At 42.3% G+C, this 23,818-nt stretch overlaps 1 protein-coding gene, 1 long non-coding RNA gene and 1 pseudogene across 2 annotated transcripts in view; 1 reads left to right on the top strand and 2 right to left on the bottom strand.

Moving 5' to 3' along the window:
* Positions 1-13,642, top strand: part of TRIM44 (tripartite motif containing 44) — a 198,634-nt gene extending 184,992 nt beyond the window's left edge. The window contains exon 5 of the mRNA XM_065528322.1: positions 11,785-13,642. Coding sequence (XP_065384394.1) covers positions 11,785-11,794 — 10 coding nt within the window. The 3' untranslated portion in view covers positions 11,795-13,642. The remainder of the gene's footprint in view (positions 1-11,784) is intronic.
* The window catches only part of LOC135967032 (uncharacterized), an 87,302-nt gene that overhangs the window by 18,291 nt on the left and 45,193 nt on the right, over positions 1-23,818 (bottom strand). The window lies entirely within an intron of this gene.
* LOC102117635 (keratin, type I cytoskeletal 18 pseudogene) lies at positions 664-2,243 on the bottom strand (annotated as a pseudogene).

Here is a 23,818-nt window from a genome sequence, read left to right as displayed (position 1 = left end):
TTCATGGGGGCTGCCTGCCTGGCCACTGGTCTTGACGTGTGACCTAAGCCAGATAATCAAATAACCCATCCCCCTGGCCATAGTAACTTGCCAAGAGAAGGATGGCATGTGACCCACACTGACCAATTAGGGGTTTTCCCGGGATTTTATATATGGACTCCAGGAAAGAGAAACTCTTTTCTTCCACTGGAATTTCCAACTAGGGTGATGTAAGCCTACAGCTTACATAGTTTGGGACCAGACCTCCCTCCCACTCTTCTTCTTTTGCCTCTAAAATGTATGAAGTCATACATTGAGAGAAGCAGACTTAGAGGTGGGAAGAGAAAACGATGGCAAAAAAGAACTGGGGAGAAAAGGAGAGAAAGAACAGTGGAGGGAAGAGAGAGGTCCTCTGGGATCCAGCACATTTTTTAATTTTTTGAGACAGGGTCTCTGTCACCCAGGCTGAAGTGCCGTGGGGCAATCTCAGCTCACTGCAGCCTCAACCTCCAAGGCTCAAGCGATCCTCCTACCTCAGCGTCCTGAGTAGCTGGGACTACAGGTTTGTGCCACTGTGCCTGGCTATTTTATCTTATTTTATTTTATTTATTTATTTATTTTGACCTCTGAACTTTTTTCTTTTTCTTTTTGAGACAGAGTCTCGCTCTGTCACCCAGGCTGGAGTGCAATGGCATGAATTCGGCTCACTGCAATCTCTGCCTCTCGGGTTCAAGCAATTCTTCTGCCCCAGCCTCCCAAGTAGCTAGGATTACAGGCACCTGCCATCATGCCCAGTTAATTTTTGTGTTTTCATAGAAACGGGGTTTCACCATGTTGGCCAGGCTGCTGACCTGAGGTGATCTGCCCACCTCGGCCTCCCAGAGTGCTGGGATTACACGTGTGAGCCATTGCACCCAGCCTGACCTCTGAACTTTTTATTGGCCTCCTGCTCCCCAAAGAGTACCCTGCTTCTCCTGGCTTAAGGCTCAGAACTTTGGTGTCATTGGTCTCAGACACCACTTTGCCATCCACTATCCAGTGGGGGGTGGTCTTCGGGATGGTTTGCATGGAGTTGCTGACGTCCAGAGCATCACCAAGATTGAAGCCCTCGCTGCAGTAGGTGGAGATCTCAACCTCCAGCTTGACCTTGATGTTCGACTGGGCCTCGTACTCCTGGGCCTGGCGCTGTCCCTCTGCCCGGGTCTGTGCCAGCTCTGACTTCAGGTGCAGCACGATCCCGTTGAGCTGCTCCATCTGCAGGGTGTAGCGGGCCTCCACCTCCCTCAGGCTGTTCTCCAATCTGGCCTTCAGATTTCTCATTGAGTCCAGGTCGATCTCCAAGGACTGGACCGTATGTCTCAGCTCCGTGAGTGTCATCTCAGCAGCTCCAACCTCGGTGGACTGTGTGGTGACCACTGTGGTGCTCTCCTCAATCTGCTGAGAGTACTACTTGTCTAGCTCCTGTAGGTTCTTCCGAGCCAGCTCATCATATTGGGCCACAATGTCTGCCATGATCCTGGCAAGGTCCTGAGATTTGGGAGCTTCTACCTCCACAGTCAACCCAAAGCTGGCAATCTGGGCTTTCAGGCCTTTTACTTCCTCTTCATGGTTCTTCTGCATGAAAAGCAGCTCCTCCTTGAGAGCCTCAATCCGCCTCCACTTGCAGCTGAGTGACATTGGTGTCATCAATGACTTTGTGGAGTTTATGGATGTCACTCTCCACAGACTGGTGCATGGTCAGCTCTGTCTCATACCTGACTCTAAAGTCATCAGCAGTAAGATGGGCATTGTCGATCTGCAGAACGATGTGGGCATTGTCCACAGTATTTGCGAAGATCTGAGCCCTTAGGTCCTCGATGATCTTGAAGTAGTGGCTCCAGTCTCTGATCTGGGGTCTCTTCTTCTCCAGGTGCTCCCGGATTTTGCTCTCCAGTTTCCGTTCTCAGTCTCCAGGCTCCTCACTGTCCAGGTAGGAGGCCAGGCGGTCGTTCAGGCTTTGCATGGTCTCCTTCTTGTTCTGCATGCCTCCCATTCCTGCCAGACCCTCAACCATCCCCGCAGCCAGGCCCCCGGACCCCATGCCACCCTGGAAGCTGGTGGAGTGGGACACAGAGATCCGGGAACCAGAGCCCCCAGCGCCTGCATAGAGCACCGGCATAGACGCTGGCTGCCCTGCTGACTGGCCGGGTGCCATAGCTGGGCACCTGGACAGAGCCCAGGGACTGGCAGTTGGTGGAGAAGGTGGAGCGAGTGGTGAAACTCATCCCATCTGGGGAGGAGAGCGAGAGGACAGGACTCAGACTTTGCCCTTATTTTTTGTAGAGACGGGTTCTCCCTACATTGCCCAGGCTGGTCTTGAACTCCTGGGCTTGAGCGACCCTCCTGCCTCGGCCTCCCAAAGTGCTGAGATTGCAGGTGTGAGTTGCCAAACCCATTCCCAGCACATTCTTGTGGCCAGTTACCTGTTTACCTCTCATCAGCCTTCAGCTGCCCTCTGTCTCTGCCTCTCTTTGTGCCTTTAGCTTTAACTCATGCCACCAAGCACACAAGTCCCCACATTTTGGGGTCTGTGAGGGGATCTGAATGGCTCAGATAGTTACCCTTGTCCCAGTTAGAACCAACTTGTGCCCAGCACCACTTCATGTGTTGGTGATCAGTGTATGGATTGGCTGTCCTTAGGTGACAGACCGATTCCCTATGACCAGGGAGATGGGAGTCAAAAGGCACCATCGGTCAGTGTAGGAGAAGAAGCCCCAGAAAAGAAGCTGAGGCACGGCAGCAGCTGGCACTGTGCCCACCCAGATCCACCAGCCATCCAGAATTGGATTCTTTAATATTTAATATTTATTAATAGGTAGAAAATACTGAGTTGACTGTTTGTAACTAACTCACACAGAATCCCAAAAATTAAATAAAAGGGAAGGAGGCATGGGAGGCAAAAAGCAATTTCCTCAAAAAATTCAATTTGTTTTGTTCTCTGTGTCTGATTTCCTTTGGGTTGGCCCTGCTTTCCTTAAGATCTCCAAAACCCCAGACTCGGCTTGCGTCTGGAACCAAGGCAAGACAGGGGCCATTTCTCTAGCCCAGGCCCAGGCCTAGGCCCAAGCCCTGACAATAACAGAGAGGCTGGCTCAACAGTGAGGTCTCGCCAGGATACATTAACCACCGCCTCAGTGTGAAAGATGATCAGCCGTGAGCTTAATTCCTCGTAAAATATCACTCAGGCCAGAGCAGGTTAGCTAAATATGTGGTCCTAAGAATTAAACAGAGTTTCCCTTTTAGCTCCAACAAAGAGGGGAAAGGCAGGGCTGCAGGGGTATAATTTTGCAGGAGCCTTCAGGGCTGCTCCTGGGCTGGCTGCTAAGTTGCTTGAGGGCAACCTCATTGTAATGATAGGGTTAACGTTTTCTCATCTCCCATTGGTGCAGCCCTCCCCCTACTAACCATGCACGTTTCTTCAGTGCAAGTGGACATCAGCAGAAATCTAAAGGTTCTCTCCCTCCTTCCCTAGGCACAAAACCCAGCCTCCAATCTCTATAGACTTCAGAGAAAGATGCCAGGAATATAAAGTATGGTGAATGTGCTTTGTCAGAGGTAAGACATCAGTGTATGTATAGCAGTGGTTATACACGTTTTAATTTCATCACTAAAGGAAGTATATGATATTCACTACCTTTCCCCCGTATGGCCTTTGATCTAGCTATGCTGGTTTCCTCAATATTCTTTGAACACCGCTGATACCACTCCCGCTCAGGACCTCTGAACTGGCTGTTTCCTCTGCTTGGAATACTTTTCTCCTAGATAACTCTGTGGCATGCTCCCTTAATGTCACCTTTTCCATGAAACTCTCTGGTCACTACATCCAAAGCCACTTCAAATTGCTGCTTTTCTTCCTTGCTCTGCTTTTCCCTACTTAGCCTTATTATTTACACTTGATATGTTTTACTGTTTAAATTGTTTGATCTGTTTCCCCTTATATAATGTAAGCTTCACGAAGGCAGGCATTTTTTTTAAGTTCAGGGGTACAAATGCAGGTTTGTTACATAGGTAAACTTATGTCATGGGGGCTTGTTGTACAGATTATTTAATCACCCAGGTATTAAGCCTAGTATCCATTAGTTGTTTGTCTTGATCCTCTCCCTCCTCCAACCCTCCGCCCTCTAAAAGGCCCCAGTGTGTGTTGTTACCCCCGTGTGTCCATGTGTTCTTATCATTTAGCTCCTACTTATAAGTGAGAACATGAGGTATTTGGTTTTCTGTTCCTGTATTAGTTTGCTGAAGATAATGGCTTCCAGCTCCACCCATGTCCCTGCAAAGGACATGATCTCATTCTTTTTTACGGCTGCATAGTATTCCATGGTGTGTGTATGTACCACATTTTTGTTATTTTTCTTTATCCAGTCTATCATTGATGGGTATTTAGGTTGATTCCATGTATTCGATACTGTGAATCATGCTGCATGAACATACATATGCATGTGTCTCTATAGTAGAATAATTTATATTCTTTTGGGTATATACCCACTAATGGGATTGCTGGGTTGAATGGTAGCTCCACTTTTAGCTCTTTGAGGAATCGACAGTGTATAAGCATTCCTTTTTCCCCACAACCTCGCCAGCATGTTATTTTTTTACTTTTTAATAATAGCTATTCTGACTGGTGTGAGGTAGTATGTCATTGTGGTTATAATTTGCATTTCTCTAATGATCATTGATACTGAGCTTTTTTTCACATGCTTGTTGGCCACATGTATGAGGTCAGAGATTTTCATCTATTTCATTTACTGCCTCATCTCCAGCAATTAGAACAGTGCCTGACCTATAATAGATGCTCAATAAACATTTGTTGCATTCGTGAATGTGTCAGAATGAGCCTATATTTGGGGTTAGATATGGGTTCAGATGTGTCCACAGCCAATTATGAACAGTGAGACCTGGGTACATGACTTCACCTCTCAGAGTCTCAATTTTCTTATGTGAAAGTTGGATATGACATCTATTTCATAAGGTCCTGGGAAATGTCAACAAGGTAATGCATATAAAGGGTTGAACACATTGTCTGGCTAGGAAATAAGTAACTGACAAGTTGTATTACCATTGCAAGAAGAGTAAGTGGTTGCTACTTCCGAGGTGCTTGAGAACATTTCAACAGAAACACAAAGAAAAATAAAAAGCATCCCAAAGGATTATAAATCATGCTGCTATAAAGACACATGCACACGTATGTTTATTGTGGCACCATTCACAATAGCAAAGACTTGAACAACCCAAATGTCCATCAATGATATACTGGATTAAGAAAATGTGGCACATATACACCATGGAATACTATGCAGCCATAAAAAAGGATGAGTCCATGTCCTTTGTAGGGACATGGGTGAAGCTGGAAACCGTCATTCTCAGCAAACTTTCACAAGGACAGAAAACCAAACACCGCATGTTCTCACTCATAGGTGGGAACTGAACAATGAGAACACTTGGACACAGGATGGGGAACATCACACACCAGGGCCTGTCATGGGGTTGGGGGAGGAGGGAAGGATAGCATTAGGAGATATACCTAATGTAAATGACGAGTTAATGGGTGCAGCACACCAACATGGCACATGTATACATATGTAACAAAGCTGCACGTTGTGCACATGTACCCTAGAACTTAAAGTATTTAAAGAAAAAAAAAAAAGCATCCAAATCTGCCTGGATTGGGAACAGGGCAAATGAATCTCGTGCACAAGGACAACTTGATATGTAAACATCTGTATGTGTGTGTGTTTGCTTGTGCACATGTTCAGGTACCTCCCATTCATATAGAAGGCAGACTTTCATGGGTTTTCATTCCCATGGCAGTGTTTCCAAGTTTCATATTTGTATTTCTGCACATACACAAGCGTTGTGAACACGACACACTTGCACAAGCATGCACATGCATGAATACACATGCACACACACGTGTGCACACATGAGCACATGTGCACACATGTTCCTCCACCCCAACCCCTAACCCAAGGGGAGAGGCTCTCTGGTAGGGCAGCTACTTCACTATTCCTGGCTTGCAGGATTTATGTCCTTATAGCCATGTTGCACTGAAGTTCCTTGCTAGACACTGCACCTGCTCCAAGCATGGCCCTCTGTTCCTCTTCCCCAACCCTCTTGCTAGCTCAGACTGTACTTTCTAAGTCCCTTCTTGAAAGGACACCTCCCTTCAAGGCTCAGAAACCTCTAGTGGTCTGACTGCAAAGGAGAGTGAGGACACTAGATAAACAAACACCAGTCCTGGCCCCAGGTGTCACTGAGAGAAGCCACAACACTGAGCCAGAGTTTAAAATGGCAGTGGCTTTCTGGAGGACTTTCCTATGTGGCGAGGCACGCTGAGGTCTAGACTGGGGGCAGCTTTCAGGGTAGAACCAGCACCTGCTGGAAACAGTTCGTGTCATTATATAGCCCCTAGCCCTCCATCCTACCCCATCTGCCGTCTCTGCCATAGTGAAAGTAGAGTCCTGGTAAAAGCACTAACTTTAGAATCAGGTGGTTTGGGGATTAGAATCTCAGCTCCAATACTTGACAGCTGTGAGAAGTTCAACCAGTTTCTTATTCTCTCTGACCCATGATTTCATCATCTGTTGAATGATCTGAACTCCTTAGAATTACTGGAAGGATTTAAATCAGAGTCACCATGTATTGCTGCTCAGGTTGTGCACTGCACAGTTCCAGGGAGCCATCACTGATATGGGCTGTAAAATAAATGACAGCCCTTGGACTGTGCAGGACATAACCCATACCAACTTACGTGATAATACATGTGTGAAATAACATGTTAAAAGCACCTGGTCCAAGGCCTGGCACCTAGTAGGTGCTAAATAAATGGTGGCCAAAAAATAGGTTTATTAATCATGCCTTTAATTCACAGAAAGGCACCCATTGGCCGGGTGCTGTGACTCATGCACATGATCCCAGCACTCTGGGAGGCTGAGGCAGGCAGATAACTTGAGGCAAGGAGTTTGAGACCAGCCTGGCCAATAGGGCAAAACCCCATCTCTTTAAAAAAAAAAAAAAACAGCTAGGCTTGGTGGCACACACCTGTAACCACAGCTACCTGAGAGGCCTGAGGCATGAGACTCGCTTGAACCCAGGAGGTGGAGCTTGCAGTGAGCCGAGATTGCGCCACTGAACTCCAGCTTGGGCAACAAAGTGACACTCTGTCTCGAAAAAAAAAAAGAGAAAAAAGAAAGGCAACCATATAGCCTTCATTGCCTGCTGACATAATGGCTGAGGGTAGGAAGTTTTAGCCGTGGTAATATACAAGGCAACTTCAGTGGTGATGGGATATGATGTCCTCGGGACATCCATTTTTATTGTTCTTTAGATTCCAGAGTTTAAGAGTTTGCTCATGGCTTTTGCTCACTGGAAATTTTCTTGGTGAACAATCAGATATCTTGCAGTACTAGGATGTGTGCGCTCTTGGAATCATTTGGTCTTAATGAGGTGGGATTTGCTTTAAGTGGAGTATAATTGCCCTCCCCCATTAAAACATTTTCTCTTAAATCAAAACATTATGTACGATGTCCTTTTAAACATAGCTGACCTTTAAAAAGGAGAATCTAGATGCTCAGACCTCCAACCTCAATCCTTATGGTCTGGTAACTACCCCTTCTATACCCAGGCAGAGATAGGAACTTTACTTTCTGGTGAGGTCAACTCGTAGACGTGGCGTATACCTGAGAGAGGTAGAAGAGGCCTTCTACACACAGGATTTACGTTGTGAAAAGTTGGACTGTCAAATATGGTGCCCCTACCTGCGTGCCATAAAGCTACAGCCAAACCTAAACCACCCCACCCCAGGTAGCAGGCTGGAGGGTTCTGATCAGCCTAGATAATTGGCTTAAAAATATGAACAACAAGGATTTCCAAGTGAAATAGCCAGGTCCCACTCAGTCAGCCTATAGTGAAGTTCACCAGCTGCTAAGCCACACTAACGAGCAAAGAACCTCCAATCGGCAGTTCAGAGCCTCTCTCCTAGAGGTTCATCAGATACTGAGGGACTGATTTTGACATGGAAGATAGAGACTAAAAATAACAATCATAAAGAGCACAAGAAAGAGAGAAAGAGACGAGAAAAGAAAGGAAGAAAGGAGGGAGGGAGGGAAGAAGGAAGTAACTGACACAATTAATACAAAGCAGGGGCAAAATAATACTGACCAACATAGTGAAACCCTGTCTGTACTAAAAATACAAAAATTAGCCATGTGTGGTGGCACGCACCTATAGTCCCAGCTATTCAGGAGGCTGAGGCAGAAGAATTGCTTGAACCTGGGAGGTGGAGGTTGTAGTGGGCCAAGATCACCCCAGTGCACTTCAGCGTGGGCAACAGAGTGAGACTTCATCTCAAAAAAAAAAAGAAAAAAAATATATATATATATCTCTCTACACACATATATATGGGCCAGGTGCGGTGGCTAACACCTGTAATCCCAGCACTTTGGGGGGCCAAGGCGGGTAGATCATGAGGTCAGGAGATCAAGACCATCCTTGCTAAAATGGTGAAACCCCGTCTCTACTAAAAATACAAAAAATTAGCTGGGTGTGGTGGTTGGCACCTGTAGTCCCAGATACTCAGGAGGCTGAGGCAGGAGAATGGCATGAACCCAGGAGGCGGACCTTGCAGTGAGCCGAGATCACGCCACTGCACTCCAGCCTGGGCAAAAGTGCGAGGCTCTGTCTCAAAAAAATATATACATATATAATATATGATTAGTAGTCATGATGAGAGAAGATATTGCAACTATAAAATAAGAATGAAGTTCATAAAAAGAGAAGAACAAGAACGAACTCATAGAAATGAAAAATGTGAGAGCCGAAATAAAAATGCAACAGATGGATGAGAAGATACAGTTGAGGACATTCCCCAGAAACTCTAACATTACAACAGAAATGGAAAATGAGAGAAAGTGAGATCTGTCTGGAGATCCAAAGTCTAAATAACCAAGAGAGACAATGGAGGAGGGGAAACATCAAAGAAAGAAATAGAAGAACTTTAATGAATGGAGGAATCTAAGTTTCTAGATTAAGGAGGACTTCAAAGAGCCTAGCATAATGTAGGAATTCTCAAATCAAAGCCTGTCATTCCAAAACTTTAGGTCACCAGAAATGAATAAAAGCTCTTAGGGAAAAATAGACATCAAAATGTCATCAAACTAGAAAATGATAGAACAGTGCTTTTAAAATTCAGAAGGAAAGTTATTTCTAACTTTGAATTCTTTAGCCTGCCAAACTATCAGTCAGAAGCGAATATAGAATAGAGACATTTTTAGAAAATGCAGGGTCTTAAAAAAATTACCTCCCATATACCTTTCTTAAAAAGTTACTGAAGGATATGCTCCATCAAAATGAAGGAGTCAACTGAAGAAAAGGAATGGGATCAACAGGTAATCCAGTACAGGTGAGAAGAGACCAGGAATTTTCAGGAGGATGGAAAAGAAAAGGCCAAGAAAACAGCTGTACAGCAATTCAAAAGGAAAACTAATCCAGAGCAGAGCAGAAGAAGAGAGATATCTAGAAAGTGTCTCTGGGGATAAAAAATAAAAAGTTGTAGATTATCTGACATGTTTTGTTACATAGAGAGGCATCCTATAGCTGTACAAATATTTCACCAGAAATTTGACAAACACCAAACATTTTTTTAAAAAACAATTAAATATAAGAAAAATAAAACATTCTGTAATTACCTCATATGAGGACTCTTAAATTTTTCTCTCCATAATATATCTTGAAAAATTATTCCACTTTTCAGACAACTATTATTTGTCTTTTATTTTTGTTTTGGGGATAACAAATTTTTACTCAGAAGCACACTAAATATATGTGCTGCAAAGACATGATAATTTGACATTACAATTTCAGGCAATGACATACCTACTAACTGATTCAACATTTCCATTCATAGACTAGCATACTGGGCAAATTTGAGTTACTTGCCACATAAATGAGCCCCAAGTGCTTTGTTACGCAAGGAGTGCCAAATAAGAAAGACCTTCTACAACACTTTAGTCTTTTGGGTGTGCATACTGTTTCCACGTTTTGAGGTACTCTCATATTTAGCTTTTATTTAGCCGTACAGGTGTAGGTCCATATTGTTTTTAAGTGCAGCTTGAGCAAATGATAACTATGACCCCCAAAAGTTGATGAATACAATGGTGCAACAAGAACATACCTTCCAGAGAATGACTCCCTCTTCCATCACACACTCAAGTCTACTCCTCCTCCTTTGGTGAATAAAGTCAAGTCTTTATTATAACAACTCATTGTGTATTATTTATTTAAGCTTGTTTTTATTGTTCATTTGATATTTTTTCCTATCTGTGAAAGTTGAGCATCTTGGGTTGGGATGCATTAATACTTTCTCCTGTTAATATTCATGAGGTTTTTTTTCCTCCATTTAACAGGTCTTCACTTAGTGGCAGGGTTTTCAGGGTCAAATTAAAGTCCTTAAAGGAAATAGGTGTCAGGAAAGGAAATGTAATTACATGACCTGGATCAGCAGTAAATAACACATGGTCCATGTCATAAAAACAACAAATACAAATTGAATAAAAATAAGAATTGGGCTGGGCGTGGTATGTGACTTAAGCCATGTTGGGAAGATGAACAAAGAATTGTATTCAAAGGGTGCTGTAACATAATTGTCTTCGTACTCCTTATTAGAAAGTCAATATGTAAAATATAAATTTGAAGTATCAAGAATAGCAATATAAACTTGTTATTTAGAAAAATGGAAATAAATACTTAAAAAAACATCTAAAGCATTGAACGTGCTTGCCTCTGGAAATGAGAACTAGGGTGAAGAGAGACACAGGATACTGCTTTTCATTATGTTTTATAGGACTGTTTGACTTTCTAAAGTAATAACTAATAAAAATTAAAATTACATTTAAAAAGGCAATAAATATTCATTGGAGAAAACTTGGAAAATACAAAAATGGAAAGAGAATAAAATAAAAGTCATTCGTAACATATCTACTCAGAAAAGCTGCTGATGAAACAATTGTAGGCTAGTTTCGAGTTTTTCTACTATACATACGTACATGCACGTTTTTAAAATAAAAGTGAGATCATATTATAAATATTGTTTTGCAACCTGCATTTTTTTCATTAAGGTAATTGTGGCAAATTTTCCTATATTAATATTCACCTACTACATCATTTTAAGGGCTGTATATTCCCCATTATACAAATATACTATAATTTATTTAATTCAACCCAATATTTACTATTAATTATTCAACCAGCATAATTATTCCAGCAAACAAATGCAACTTTTGATTCTTTTGAAAAGATAGTAGAAAGGAATTTTCTCTATCCTTTGTTCAATTGTTGTCAATAATTTCTATTTTGCTTTACTAGCAAGGCTGAGATATTTGACTTGCTCTGAGATTTTCCCCTGACAATTCACAGTCTTTTAAAAATTCTTTCTCCCTTTAAAATTGTAAAAGGAATGTGTATGTGGAAAATAGATGTTCTTGCCTGATAGTGACCATTTTCTCATCGTTAGGGAATAGCACCTCGGTTTTTCTTCCTAGAATCCCTCCTCCCTCTCAGGCAATGGCTCAGCCTCTCTGGTTTGGATGAAACTGAACCTACCTCTGGTCCAGGGTGACCATATGATCTCACCTGGTCCCTCAGTCTAATTCATCTTTCCAGGCTCCATAAATGGTACAGGGATGGATGTATGGCCAGAAAGGATGCAACAGAGTCAACACCACAGCTTTCGGTGGAAACTTTAGGGAAAAAGATTTCTCTTTCTTTTCACAGGGATGGCTGAGCTGATAAAAGTTTAAGTCTGGGGTGACTGGTGACCATTTGCTACTGCAAAGGGAAAGCCTGCCTGAGGATTCAGCCAAAGAGGAAGAAAGATGACCAAGAGATTTAAAAAGGCAGAATAATGACAACACCTTTTGAGCACCTGGATCCAGCACTGCCCAATGCTCCCAGCCAGTTACAGGAATAATACATTTCCTTTTTTCCTTAATCTCTTTTGAGTTGGGGTGCTGTCATCTGCAAGTGAGTATATATGTTAATAATATATACTCAAAGTCAAATAACTCAAACAGTATTGGTAAAAAGTGAAAACTAAAACTTCCTCTTTTCTTCCCCAGATTCTCAGTCCAAACACCCCACAGACAATCACTTCTCAGTTTCTTAACTATGCGCCAAGATGTGTCTGTGCATTTACAAATATACCAATTTCCAATTTTTGAAATATACAAACACGATTATACTATCTATACTATCTTGTAGCTTGTGTTTTTACTTTACCATGAGGAAAGAAGATACCTTGCCTTGTACAAATCTAGATGTTTACTTCATTTTTTCCTAAGACTTTTTTTTCTTGAGATGAAGTCACACTCTGTTGCGGGCTGGAGTGCAGTGGCATGATCTCAGCTCACTGCAACCTCCACCTCCTGGGTTCAAGTGATTCTCCTACCTCAGCCTCCCAAGTGGCTGGGATTTCAGGCACACGCCACCATGCCTAGCTTTTTTTTTTTCTTTAAGTAGAGACAGGATTTTACCACATTGAGCAGGCTGGTCTTGAACTCCCAACCTCAAGTGATCTGCCCACCTTGGCCTCCCAAACAGCTGGGATTACAGGCGTGAGTCACTGCACCCGGCCATTTTTTCTAAGACATTTACTTGCATGTTTTCATTTCGCAAAGGAGTGTGTTATATGGACATCCCATATTCTAACCAGTCCTGTACTGATGACCATTTAGGTTTACCCAGTTTTTCATCATTAAAAACAGGCTGTGATGGGCGTCATTCTTTTATCCTTTTGTGCAGCATATCCACAAAGCCAAAGAAGTTGATGCTTCTGGCACCTCATTGTCCAGGCCCCTTCCAGGAAGCTGCCATTTCATTTACTGTCACAGGATTCAGGTAAGTGAATGCCAGCTGCACAACGTAAGAGTGACGTCCAGTAATAGTACTACTGTCCCGTGCCAACTCACAGGGGTCAAGATCCAAAGTTACAGGACCCTGGGCCATGTCTCAGTAAAAACATGCCCGAGGACAACAGGTACAGAATTTTACAGCAGTGGAAGAGACCTAGTTTGAAATGTACAGAACCGGAAGCTAGTCTGAGGAAAGTTCCAATGGTCAGAGGTATGAAAAGGATTTTGATTCTCACAAAAGTCTACCGGAAACATAATATTTCAGCATGTACAACAAAAAATGTACCATATGGTTTCTTTTTTGACTAGAACCCGGGAGAATAAAATTTATCAAGATTCTGTCTTTATAGGGCCAAATCTGCAGTAACACCAGAAGCAGTAAGTATATGTCTGTATGAAGTGGCTTGTTTTCTCATCATGACTATCAATAATAAAGAACAAATTTCCATTTGCTGTGCCATAGGAAGGACTGAACTATCTTCCTACTCTCTTTATGAAAAGTGATATTTCAAAATTGTTGTCATATGAATCAGAAGCAATCAAAGAGTACGCAGCCAAAAAATGTAGGAAAGAAGGCATTGTAAAAGCACATGAAGCAGTAAATTAATAAGAACATTGTTATTTTTCTGAATGTTGTGATGATGGTATTTGGTAGCTTTTTAAAATGTGTGACTTTTGCAGTTTATTTTCTCTTTGCAAATAAATATTCATTGTGTGCCTAACTTGTATGTGTAATTTTGTGGTTTTTTAAGAGGCTCTCTAAAATTGTCTGAAACACAGGCTCTGCAAAACTTGCTTCTGCACCTGTGTAGAGGATGAACACATGATCTGCAGCCAGCCCTCCCAGCTTCAGATCTCAGTGGGGCCATCTGCCAGCTTTATAATGCTGGGTGGTTTACTTTGCCTTTCTATGCCTCAGTTTTCTCATCTATGAAATGGGGATAATAACTTCAAAGGGTTTTTTGTAGGATTAAATGAGTTAATACATATAAAGAACCCAGAAGCTGGCTATCATTCATCATCAATAACAACTATGTTTGTTTGTTTCTTTTTTTTTTTTTGAGACAGAGTCTCACTCTGTTGCCCGGGTTGGAGTGCAGTGGCATGATCTCGGCTCAATGCAATCTCCGCCTCCCGGGTTCAAGTGATTCTCCTGCCTCAGCCTCCCAAGTAGCTAGGATCACAGGCACCCATCACCATGCCTGGCTACTTTTTGTATTTTTGGTAGAGACAGGGTTTCACCATCTTGGCCAGCTTGGTCTCGAACTCCTGACCTCGTGATCCACCCGCCTCGGCCTCCCAAAGTGCTGGGATTACAGGCGTGAGCCACCGTGCCCGGCCACAGCTATGTTTATCTCTTATGCACATGTGCAGGTATTTCCACAGGATGCTTTCCTAGAATTATAAGCCCTGGTACAAGAGTACACACTTGATGGATTTTAATAGAGAATGCCAAATACTCTTCAGAAAGCTAGGCTAACTTACCACCACCCTACTGTGTACATAGTGACATATCTCAGAACTGAGGAGTCAGGAAGTCCATCCTGGGTGACGCTAAGGCTTGGGTTCTTACTTCATTCCAGACTAGCCCAGTTCCCTGAACATGTCCAGGTCAAGTTGGTTTGGTGGCTGCGGGGAATTGCAGGCCCTGCTCCCAGCTGACACTCCCGTCAATCTTGGCAGCACCTTACATTTACAACATGCCTTACCTTTTATTGAGCACAGTGGCCCTGTAGGTTAGGCAGGTCAGGGCAGTGTTTAATAATTTATGGAAGAAGAAATTATGTCTCACATCAGCAAGAGACCTATGCAAGATTACTCCAACTGGTAAGTATTAGTTGGGGCAAAAGAAATTGCAGTTTTTGCTATTAAAAGTAATGGTAGGCCGGGCGCGGTGGCTCAAGCCTGTAATCCCAGCACTTTGGGAGGCCAAGATGGGCGGATCACGAGGTCAGGAGATCGAGACCATCCTGGCTAACCCGGTGAAACCCCGTCTCTACTAAAAAATACAAAAAACTAGCTGGGCGAGGTGGCGGGCGCCTGTAGTCACAGCTACTCGGGAGGCTGAGGCAGGAGAATGGCGTAAACCCGGGAGGCGGAGCTTGCAGTGAGCTGAGATCCGGCCACTGCACTCCAGCCTGGGCGACAGAGCGAGACTCCGTCTCACAAAAAAAAAAAAAAAAAGTAATGGTAGGTCCGGTGCGGTGGCTCACGCCTGTAATCCCAGCACTTTAGGAGGCCGAGGTGGGCAGATCATCTGAGGTTAGGAGTTCGAGACCAGCCTGGCCAACATGGTGAAACCTTGTGTCTACTAAAAATACAAAAATGACCCGGGCATGGTGGCGGGTGCCTGTAATCCCAGCTACTCAGGAGGCTGAGGCAGGAGAACTGCTTGAACCCAGAAGGCAGAGGTTACAGTGAGCTGAGATTGCGCCATTGCCCTCCACCCTGGGCAACTAGAGCGAAACTCTGTCTCCAAAAAAAAAAGTAATGGCAAAAACCACAATTACTTTTACCTCAACCTAACAGGAGGGAGAGGACCAAGAACCCAGGGCTCAAGCCTGTAATTTTAAAGGAAACTGGTGTGTTTCCTTGTGGTACCTCATTGTCTCTCAAAATTCTATTAAAATGAAATATACTTTTTAAAATGGCATATATTCACAATGAAATATACCCTTTTCTCCAGGTCAGTAGTGAAAAGCAGGCATTAAGGCTATATAATATACTAAAAGGGCACCTCTTAGAAAAATAAATTTAATTGCAGCCTCTTGATTCAAATGAAACTCACCCTGTTTTAAACTTTAAATTATAGTAAGATAAAGCTGCTGAGAATGTGCTTTCCATCCTAATTTGAGACTTCAGATGGCAGCTCCTTTTGTACTTCTATCTTTAAAAAACTGCCTCCCCCAGCCCCCAATCTTGTTATCTTCTCTTTGACTTGCCAAACAAATCTAGTCCAAAAAAATAAAACTGATTAAATGCCTAAGGGAAGGAAGTGAAGAGCTTAAAATCGGTGGAATCTGTTACCACATGTTCGGGTTAATTTAACTTTGCTCACATGACAAATTAGAAAGGAAAAGGAAAATTTGCATACAAGGACAATTAAGAATAAACTAGAGGTGTCATTTGTCCCAAATTAGGACAGGATCCCATAATTTGTTTTTCCACTGAAAGAGTACTTTCTGGCAAGCAGGGACTACTGGGTGCATGCTTTTCTTCTCTGATGTCACGAGCAAGTGGGCGCTTCATCACAAAGGGAGGCTCAGCCCACGGTGAGCTGTGCCTCAGGCCTCCTCTTCAGCAAGCCAGGCTAACCACATTGTAGTGTTTCCATGCCCTAGCTGTTTAGCTTATATAAAATGTGAACATGCCTAGGGTCTGTGAAAGTGCATCCAGGTCTGGTGGCAGATAGACAATAGGTAGATGGATGACTGATGGAAAGATTCATATATAGATTGTTCCATAGACAGACAGCAAGGGGATTTATTTTATGTAACATGGTGGCTCCCAGACCACCTTCTAGCCTGCCTGCCCTGGTGATTTTCACATACTATGTCTGTCCTCAAAGCTCTAAGAATACTCAAAAGACCCCCTCTGTAAGTATAATAATGGGGATAAATTTTTAATGTGCAGGACATAGTATTCAGTAGCCACTTTGTTATTCCAGCTGCCACAGGAAGTTTCTCTCTCTCCTTAGCAAAGAAAAGATGCATGCACTTAGAAATGCCCAGCTGCTGACAGTCTTGAATTATCCAGAGATTTGCCTCTTAAAATGAGCTTTATGGCTGGGTGCGGTGGCTCATACCTGTAATCCCAGCACTTTGGGAGGCCAAGGCGGGCAGATCACGAGGTCAGGAGATCAAGACCATCTTGCTAAACATGGTGAAACCCCATCTCTACTAAAAATATTTTTAAAAATTAGCCAGGCGTGGTGGTACCCACCTGTAGTCCCAGCTACTCGGGAGGCTGAGGCAGGAGAATCACTTGAACCTGGGACGCAGAGGTTGCAGTGAGCTGAGATCACGACATTGCACTCTAGCCTGGGTGACAGAGTGAGACTCCATCTCAAAAAAAAAAAAAAAAAAAGGTTTACAAGAGCTCAAAGGCCAACTAACCCAAAATAGGAGCTGGCAAACTTCTTACCCCCTCACTGGTGGACCTGAAGGATAGATATAGAGCAGGCTCTGAAGTTGTTGAGCATCTTGTTGGGGTGTCAGTGATGGTATTTTTTATTTGTTTGCTTATTTTCTTAATAAGTAACAGACATGAGATCTGGTGAATTTAATAAAAACAAAATGCAAGAATTTATCAAAAGGCTATATGAGAGCATAGCAAATTCTAGGAAAAGCTAAGCCAACAGTAGGAACCCCAGTAGCTCTGGGAGTCTGGGTAGAAGGAACTAATAATGGACAGTTACAGCAAATAACTGCCTTTGAGAAAAGTCTGTTCAAACGATTTTCCTATCAGGTTGCTCCACCTGATTCCTAACTGGGTGAGAGCATCTGATTAGCTCAGTGTTAACCCAAGGCAGGGGATACAGGACACCGGGACAGAAACCTGTATACCTGATTCATACCACTGGGTGAGGATGTCTGATCAGCAGGGACAGAAGCCTGTATACAGTGGTAAAGGAGTGATTCCCCAAAGACCAGCTGCTGCTATATATATTTTTAAAATGCCAAAGGGATGTGGGCAAGCAAAAGCAACAGATATCCATCACACTCGAGTTTCTGCCTGTAACCTAAAGAAAGAGGTGTGTTTTCTCACTTGGAGTTGGGTCCAAGGGTTTCCAGCCCAAAGCAAGAAATACCCAGTACTCTATCTCAGGAAACTAAAGATTATACTCAGGAACAAAATTTCCCCGTCCTTACCTCACATATCAAGGACAAGCTCACCTAAACCTTCAAAGGAGATAATGGGTCCAGGGTATAGACAAGTGAACATCCAAGCACAAAGTAGTGTAGCAAGAGCCATGATAGGGAGGTGCAGAGTCCTACAGGAACACACAGCACGACACCTGGCCTGACCTGGACTCAGAAAGAGTCAAGGAGGAGTTGAGGGTAAGTGAGAAGCTGGCAATCTACAAAGAAGTGTCAGATGTCTGAAGGTAGGAAGAGGAGCAGGTGACCCCCTGGAGGAGGTGAACCTGGTCGGTCAGACAGGAGTACATGGGGGTGGCAGTAGATTAAGCTATTGACTCCAGTTCTTCACCACTCCCTGCAGCCTCAACTTTGCTGTGGACAGGATGAGGAGAGCCTCTCTCCCCATTTACTTTGGCTTGGCCGTGAGATCTGGTAGGTATGTCTCTATGCCAATCCTAAGAGGCATTTTCATAGCTTAGGTCTTAGGCATTGGGCGTTCCATGTGCCCCCATAAGCCACTGCCATGAGAAGAATGTGCCCCACCTAGCTTGATGGGCCAAGAAGGATGAGAGACACATGCAACTAGAAGTGGAGCCAGATCTAGTCTAGGTCACCCAAACCCCAGTCATGAAGGGCCTTGTATACCTGTTAAATTGAACTTGATTCTAAGGGCAATGGACTCTATTGAGGTGTTTTGGAAGTGACACACAGATCAGCTTTTTTAAAAGCTCACTCTGGTCCGTTAGGGCGGTGGGGAGACAGATTCCCTGAAGTTCACAACCTTACTTTTTCAATGTTTTTGGCTTACAAGCATATCTTATAAGCATGCTTTTATTAAGGAATAAGAAATTAACAATTAACATTGTATATTCATTATAAACAACTATAGGCATAGAAAACATAGAACATATATAAATAGAAAAAACATATGTCTAAAGGTTTACAATGATTATCTCTGGATGGGATTATGGTTATTTTCTTTTCTATAATTGTATGATTTTCTACAATGTCACATGTCTTTTTATTATTATAAAATAGGCGGAGTGCAGTGGCCCATGCCTGTAATCCCAGCATTTTAAGAGTCTAAGGCTGGTGGATTACTCGAGGCCAGGAGTTCAAGACCAGCCTAGGCAACATGGTGAAACCTCATTGATACGGTTAGGCTTTGTGTCCCTACCCAAATCTCATCTTGAATTGTAATCCCCAGGAGTTTAGGGAGAGACCTGGTAGGAAGTAATCAGATTATAGGGCAGTTCCCCCATGCTGTTCTCCTGATAGTGAACTCTCACGAGATCCGATGGTTTTATAACTGGTAGTTTTTCATGCGCTGACACAGGCATTCTCTCTCACCTGCCACCATGTAAGATCTGCCTCTTCCCCCACCACCATGATTGTAAGTTTCTTGAGGCCTCCCCAGCCACGCAGAACTGTAAGTCAATTAAACCTCTTTATACATTACCCACTCTCAGGCATGTCTTTCTAGCAGTGTGAAAATGGACTAATACATTTGTCTCTGCAAAAATTTAGCTGGGTGTGGTGGCTTGCGCCTGTGGTTCCAGCTATTTGGGAGGCTTAGGTGGGAGGATTGCTTGAGCCCCGGAGGCAGAAGATGCGGTGAGCTGTGATTATGCCACTGAACTTCAGCCTGGGTGACAGGGTGAGACCTTCCTTATCTCAAAAAGATAATAAAATAAAATAAAATAAAATAAAATAAAACCACAATTTAGTGGGCATTTATTACACTGTATGTGCTTATAAATTATTCTATTTCATTATCACTTCCCTTTTTACAGCTGAGGAGACTGGATTTTAAGAAGAATACTTTATTTTCCCAAGATCAGCCCACTAATATGTGGCACTATCAGAACTTGAAACTTGCTCCATCTGACATGAAAGCCTGAGCCATGATGCTAGTTTTCATGTTTGTTGTTTTGATTTTTAAGGGCATGCTCAGATGTTAAGCGTAAAGTCTGACAGCTTCTAATAGATGCATATACTTCAGTAACCCACACCCTGAACAAGACCTAGAGAATTTCCATGACCCTAAAGTTCTCTCTTCCCCATCTTTATCCTCAGCCTTCAGCAACTACTGTTGTGACTTCTTTATAAATGGAATTATACAAAACGTATTCTTTGGTTCCATCTTCTTTCATTCCACATCACATTTTTGAGATCACAGAGTGTGTCTGCTGTTGTTTATTGCTGAGTAGTACTCCATTTCTCTGAATATGCTGAAATGTGTTTATTCATTCTCATGTTACAGGTACTTGATTATTTCCACTTTGGGACCATTATGGACAAAGCTACAATGCATATCACACACAAGTCTTTGTGTTCAGATATGTATTTTCCTTTCTCTTGGGTAAATACTGAAAAATTGGAAACGCTAGGTCATAGAGTATACGCATAGCTAATTTTATAAGAAACTAACTGTGGCATCATAAAAAAACATTACGTTTGGTTTCTACCCCCAGGTTTTGGATACAGAGCTCCCAAAACTTTTGCAATTTTCTTTAAGATAGAAGTGCTAGGAGCATCTTTTAAAAAAATATTTGGTCTTTAACACTGGTTCCCGACACAGATATGCTAATTGCCTTGGAATTTCCTGAGTGATAAGAGCATCTCTTGTTCTAACGAGGTGATTCTTGGTGCGGCTCCTAGATAGCTTCAGAATGGGGGCTGGTCACCAGAAACACACCAAGCCATCATGAGAAGCTTGGAACTTTCAGCCCCATCCCCCATCCTCCTTGGATGGTAGGGAGGATAAAATTGAGTTAATAATTGATCATGCCTACATGAAGCCTCTATTAAAAAAAACCTAAAAGATGGAGTGCAGAGAGCTCCAAGTTGGTAAACACACCCACGTGCCAGGAGGGTGGCACACCTCTGCTTTATGGGGACAAAAGCTCCTATTCCCAGGTCCCTTCTGGACCCAGTTCTATGCATCTCTTCATCTGGCTGTTCATTCATTCCAGATATCCTTCATCATATACTTTATAATAAACCAGTAAATGTAAGTAAGCATTTCCCTGCGTTCTGTGAGTCCTAAAAAACTTTTGAGTCTGAATCTGAGGAGGAGATTGGGTTGTGTGAACCCCCGCTTTGTATAGCAAGTTGATCAGAAGTACAGGTGACAACCTGAGACTTGCAATTGGCATCTGAAGTGGAGTCAGTCTTGTTGGACTGAGCCCTCAATCTGTGGAGTCCTATGCCAGCCCTAAGAAGATGATGTCACAATTTAGGTGAATTGTGGGACACCCAGGGGGTGTTTGGAGGCGTAAAGAATTTTTTGTTGATGTGGAGAAAGCCCACACATTTGATGTCAGAAGTGAACTGTTGTGAGAGTATAGAAAAATATTGATTTTTCCTCTTTTAATAACAGTTTTCCAAAGTGTGTGTACCATTTTACACACTTACCAGAAATGTATGACAGTTCCACTTATGCCACAATTTTACCAATACTAGGTATTGTCAAACTTTTTAACTGGAGTCATTCTGGTGGCGGTATAACGATATCTCATTATGGTTTTAATTTACTTTTAATTGATTACTGATGATGTTGAGACCTTTTTCATGTGCGCATTGGCTATTTCTGCATCTTTGAGAAGTGGCTATTCAAGTCTTTTGGCCATTATTCATAGTTGATTGTCTTCTTAATGCTGAGTTGTAAAAGTTCTCAATATATTTTGAACTCTCAGAATGTATATGCAAATGTTTTCTTTCAGTGTGTGGGCTGCTTACTGATTTTTTTAAAAAATATCTTCAATGAGCAAAAGTTTTTAATTTTATAAGACCCCATTTATTGATTTTTTTCTTTTATGGCTAGTGTCTTCTATGTCTTGTCTTTTGTGTGTGTGTGTGTGTGTGTGTGTTTTGAGTCTCACTTTGTCACCCAGGCTGGAGTGCAGTGGCGCAATTTTGGCTCACCGCAAACTCCACCTCCCAGGTTCAAACGATTCTCCTGCCTTAGCCTCCTAAGCAGCTGGAACTACAGGCACGTACCACGCACGGCTAATTTTTATATTTTTAGTAGAGACAGGGTTTCACCACATTGACCAGGCTGATGTCGAACTCCTGACCTCATGATCCGCCTGCCTCAGCCTCCCAAAGTGCTGGGATTACAGGAATGAGCCACCATGCCCAGCCCTTCTATGTCTTTTCTGAGAAATTGTTGTCTATCTCAAATTAGGAATGACATTTTTATATGTTTCTTCTAGAAGTTGTATAGTTTTAAATTTAGGTCTATGATCTATATTGAACTAATACTTGGATATGGTATAAGGTGGAGTCAAGAGTCTTTTTTTTCCCCACATGGATACCCAGTTACTCTAGCACCTTAATTTTGTTTTTGCTTTCACCATTGAATTGCCTTAGCTCTCAAATTAAAACCCCACTTATATAAACTTATTTCTGGATTTAGTAATCTGTTTCATTGATCAATTTATCTGCTTTTGCACCAATACTATGCTCTCTTGATTACTGTAGCTTTCTATTTGGGAGGCCGAGGCAGGAGAATCGCTTGAACGCAGGAGGCAGAGATTGCGGTGAGCCGAGATCACGCCACTGCACTGCAGCCCAGGTGACAGAGCACGACTCTATCTCAGGAAAAAAAAAAAAAAAGGAAAGATTTGGAATCAGGTGGTTTATAAGTCATCTAACTAGGTACTTTTTCAAGATTACCTGACTATTCTAGGACTTCACATTTCTATATTAATCTTAGAATCAGCTTGTCAATTTCTTACAAAGAAGGGTCTGCTCTATGATAACTGTTATGTTCTTGCAGAATAATCTGGGGAGAAATGACATGTTAACAGTGTTGAAATCTTTCCACCCTTGAACATGAAATATCTATTTATGAAGGACTTTAATATTTCTCAGCAGTTTTGTACTTATTAACATGGAGATCTTAAATATCTTTCATTAACTTTGTCCCTAAGTATTTCATTTTTGGGATGCTATGGTAAATGATATTGAGTCTTTGATTTCATTTTCCAACTGTTTGTTTTACTCTGTAATATAAATGCAATTGATTTTTGCATACTGACCTAATATTGTGCAAACTTTCTAAAGTTAAATCTTACATAACTGGGATACACTCTATTTGGTAATGATGAATTATTTCCTTCTAAAATATTCAATTTCTCCAGTATTTAAGAAATGTTGTATCTAGGCCAGGAGGGATATTGGTCCATAATTCTTTTCTTGTAATATCCTTAGTATTAGGATTATGCACACCTCGTAAGTCAGAAAGTGTTCCTTCTCCACTATTTTCTGAAAAAGTTTGTGTAATATTGGCATTATTTCTTCCTTAAATGTTTGATAGAATTTATCCGTGAAGTCATGTGGCCCTGAATTTTTCCTGTGGCAAGGCTTTAAATTTTTTAAACAGATATAGAGTTATTCATATTTATGCTTGATATTTTGTGAGTTTCATCATTTGTGACTTTTAAAGAATTTGTCAGTTTTATCTAAATATTGTAATTTATTGCTATGAGATTGTTAGAAATAGTCTTTTATTTGTCTTTTAACAACTGCAGAAACCAGCAGTGGTCTCCCATCTTTCATTCTTGATATTTGTAATTTGTGTTCTCTTTTTTTCTTGATCAGTGTAGCTAGAGGTCTATCAATTTGATTACTCCTTTCAAAGAATGAACTTTTGGTTTTGTTGATTTCCTAATCTACTTTTTATTTCACTGATTTATACTTTTTACTATTTCCTTGTGATGTATTAGAGGTATAATTTATGTTTCCTAGTTTTTTTTGTTTTTTTTTTTTTTTTTTTGAGACGGAGTCTCACGCTGTTGCCCAGGCTGGAGTGCAGTGGCGCGATCTCGGCTCACTGCAAGCTCCGCCTCCCGGGTTCACGCCATTCTCCTGCCTCAGCCTCCTGAGTAGCTGGGACTACAGGCGCCCGCCACCGCGCCCGGCTAATTTTTTGTATTTTTAGTAGAGACGGGGTTTCACTGTGGTCTCGATCTCCTGACCTTGTGATCCGCCCGCCTCGGCCTCCCAAAGTGCTGGGATTACAGGCTTGAG

This window comes from Macaca fascicularis, chromosome 14 (assembly GCF_037993035.2).
Source record: "Macaca fascicularis isolate 582-1 chromosome 14, T2T-MFA8v1.1".
NCBI classification, from domain to species: Eukaryota; Metazoa; Chordata; class Mammalia; order Primates; family Cercopithecidae; genus Macaca; species Macaca fascicularis.
Note: the sequence above shows the minus strand (reverse complement) of the source record. Positions and strands in the feature narration are given on the sequence as shown.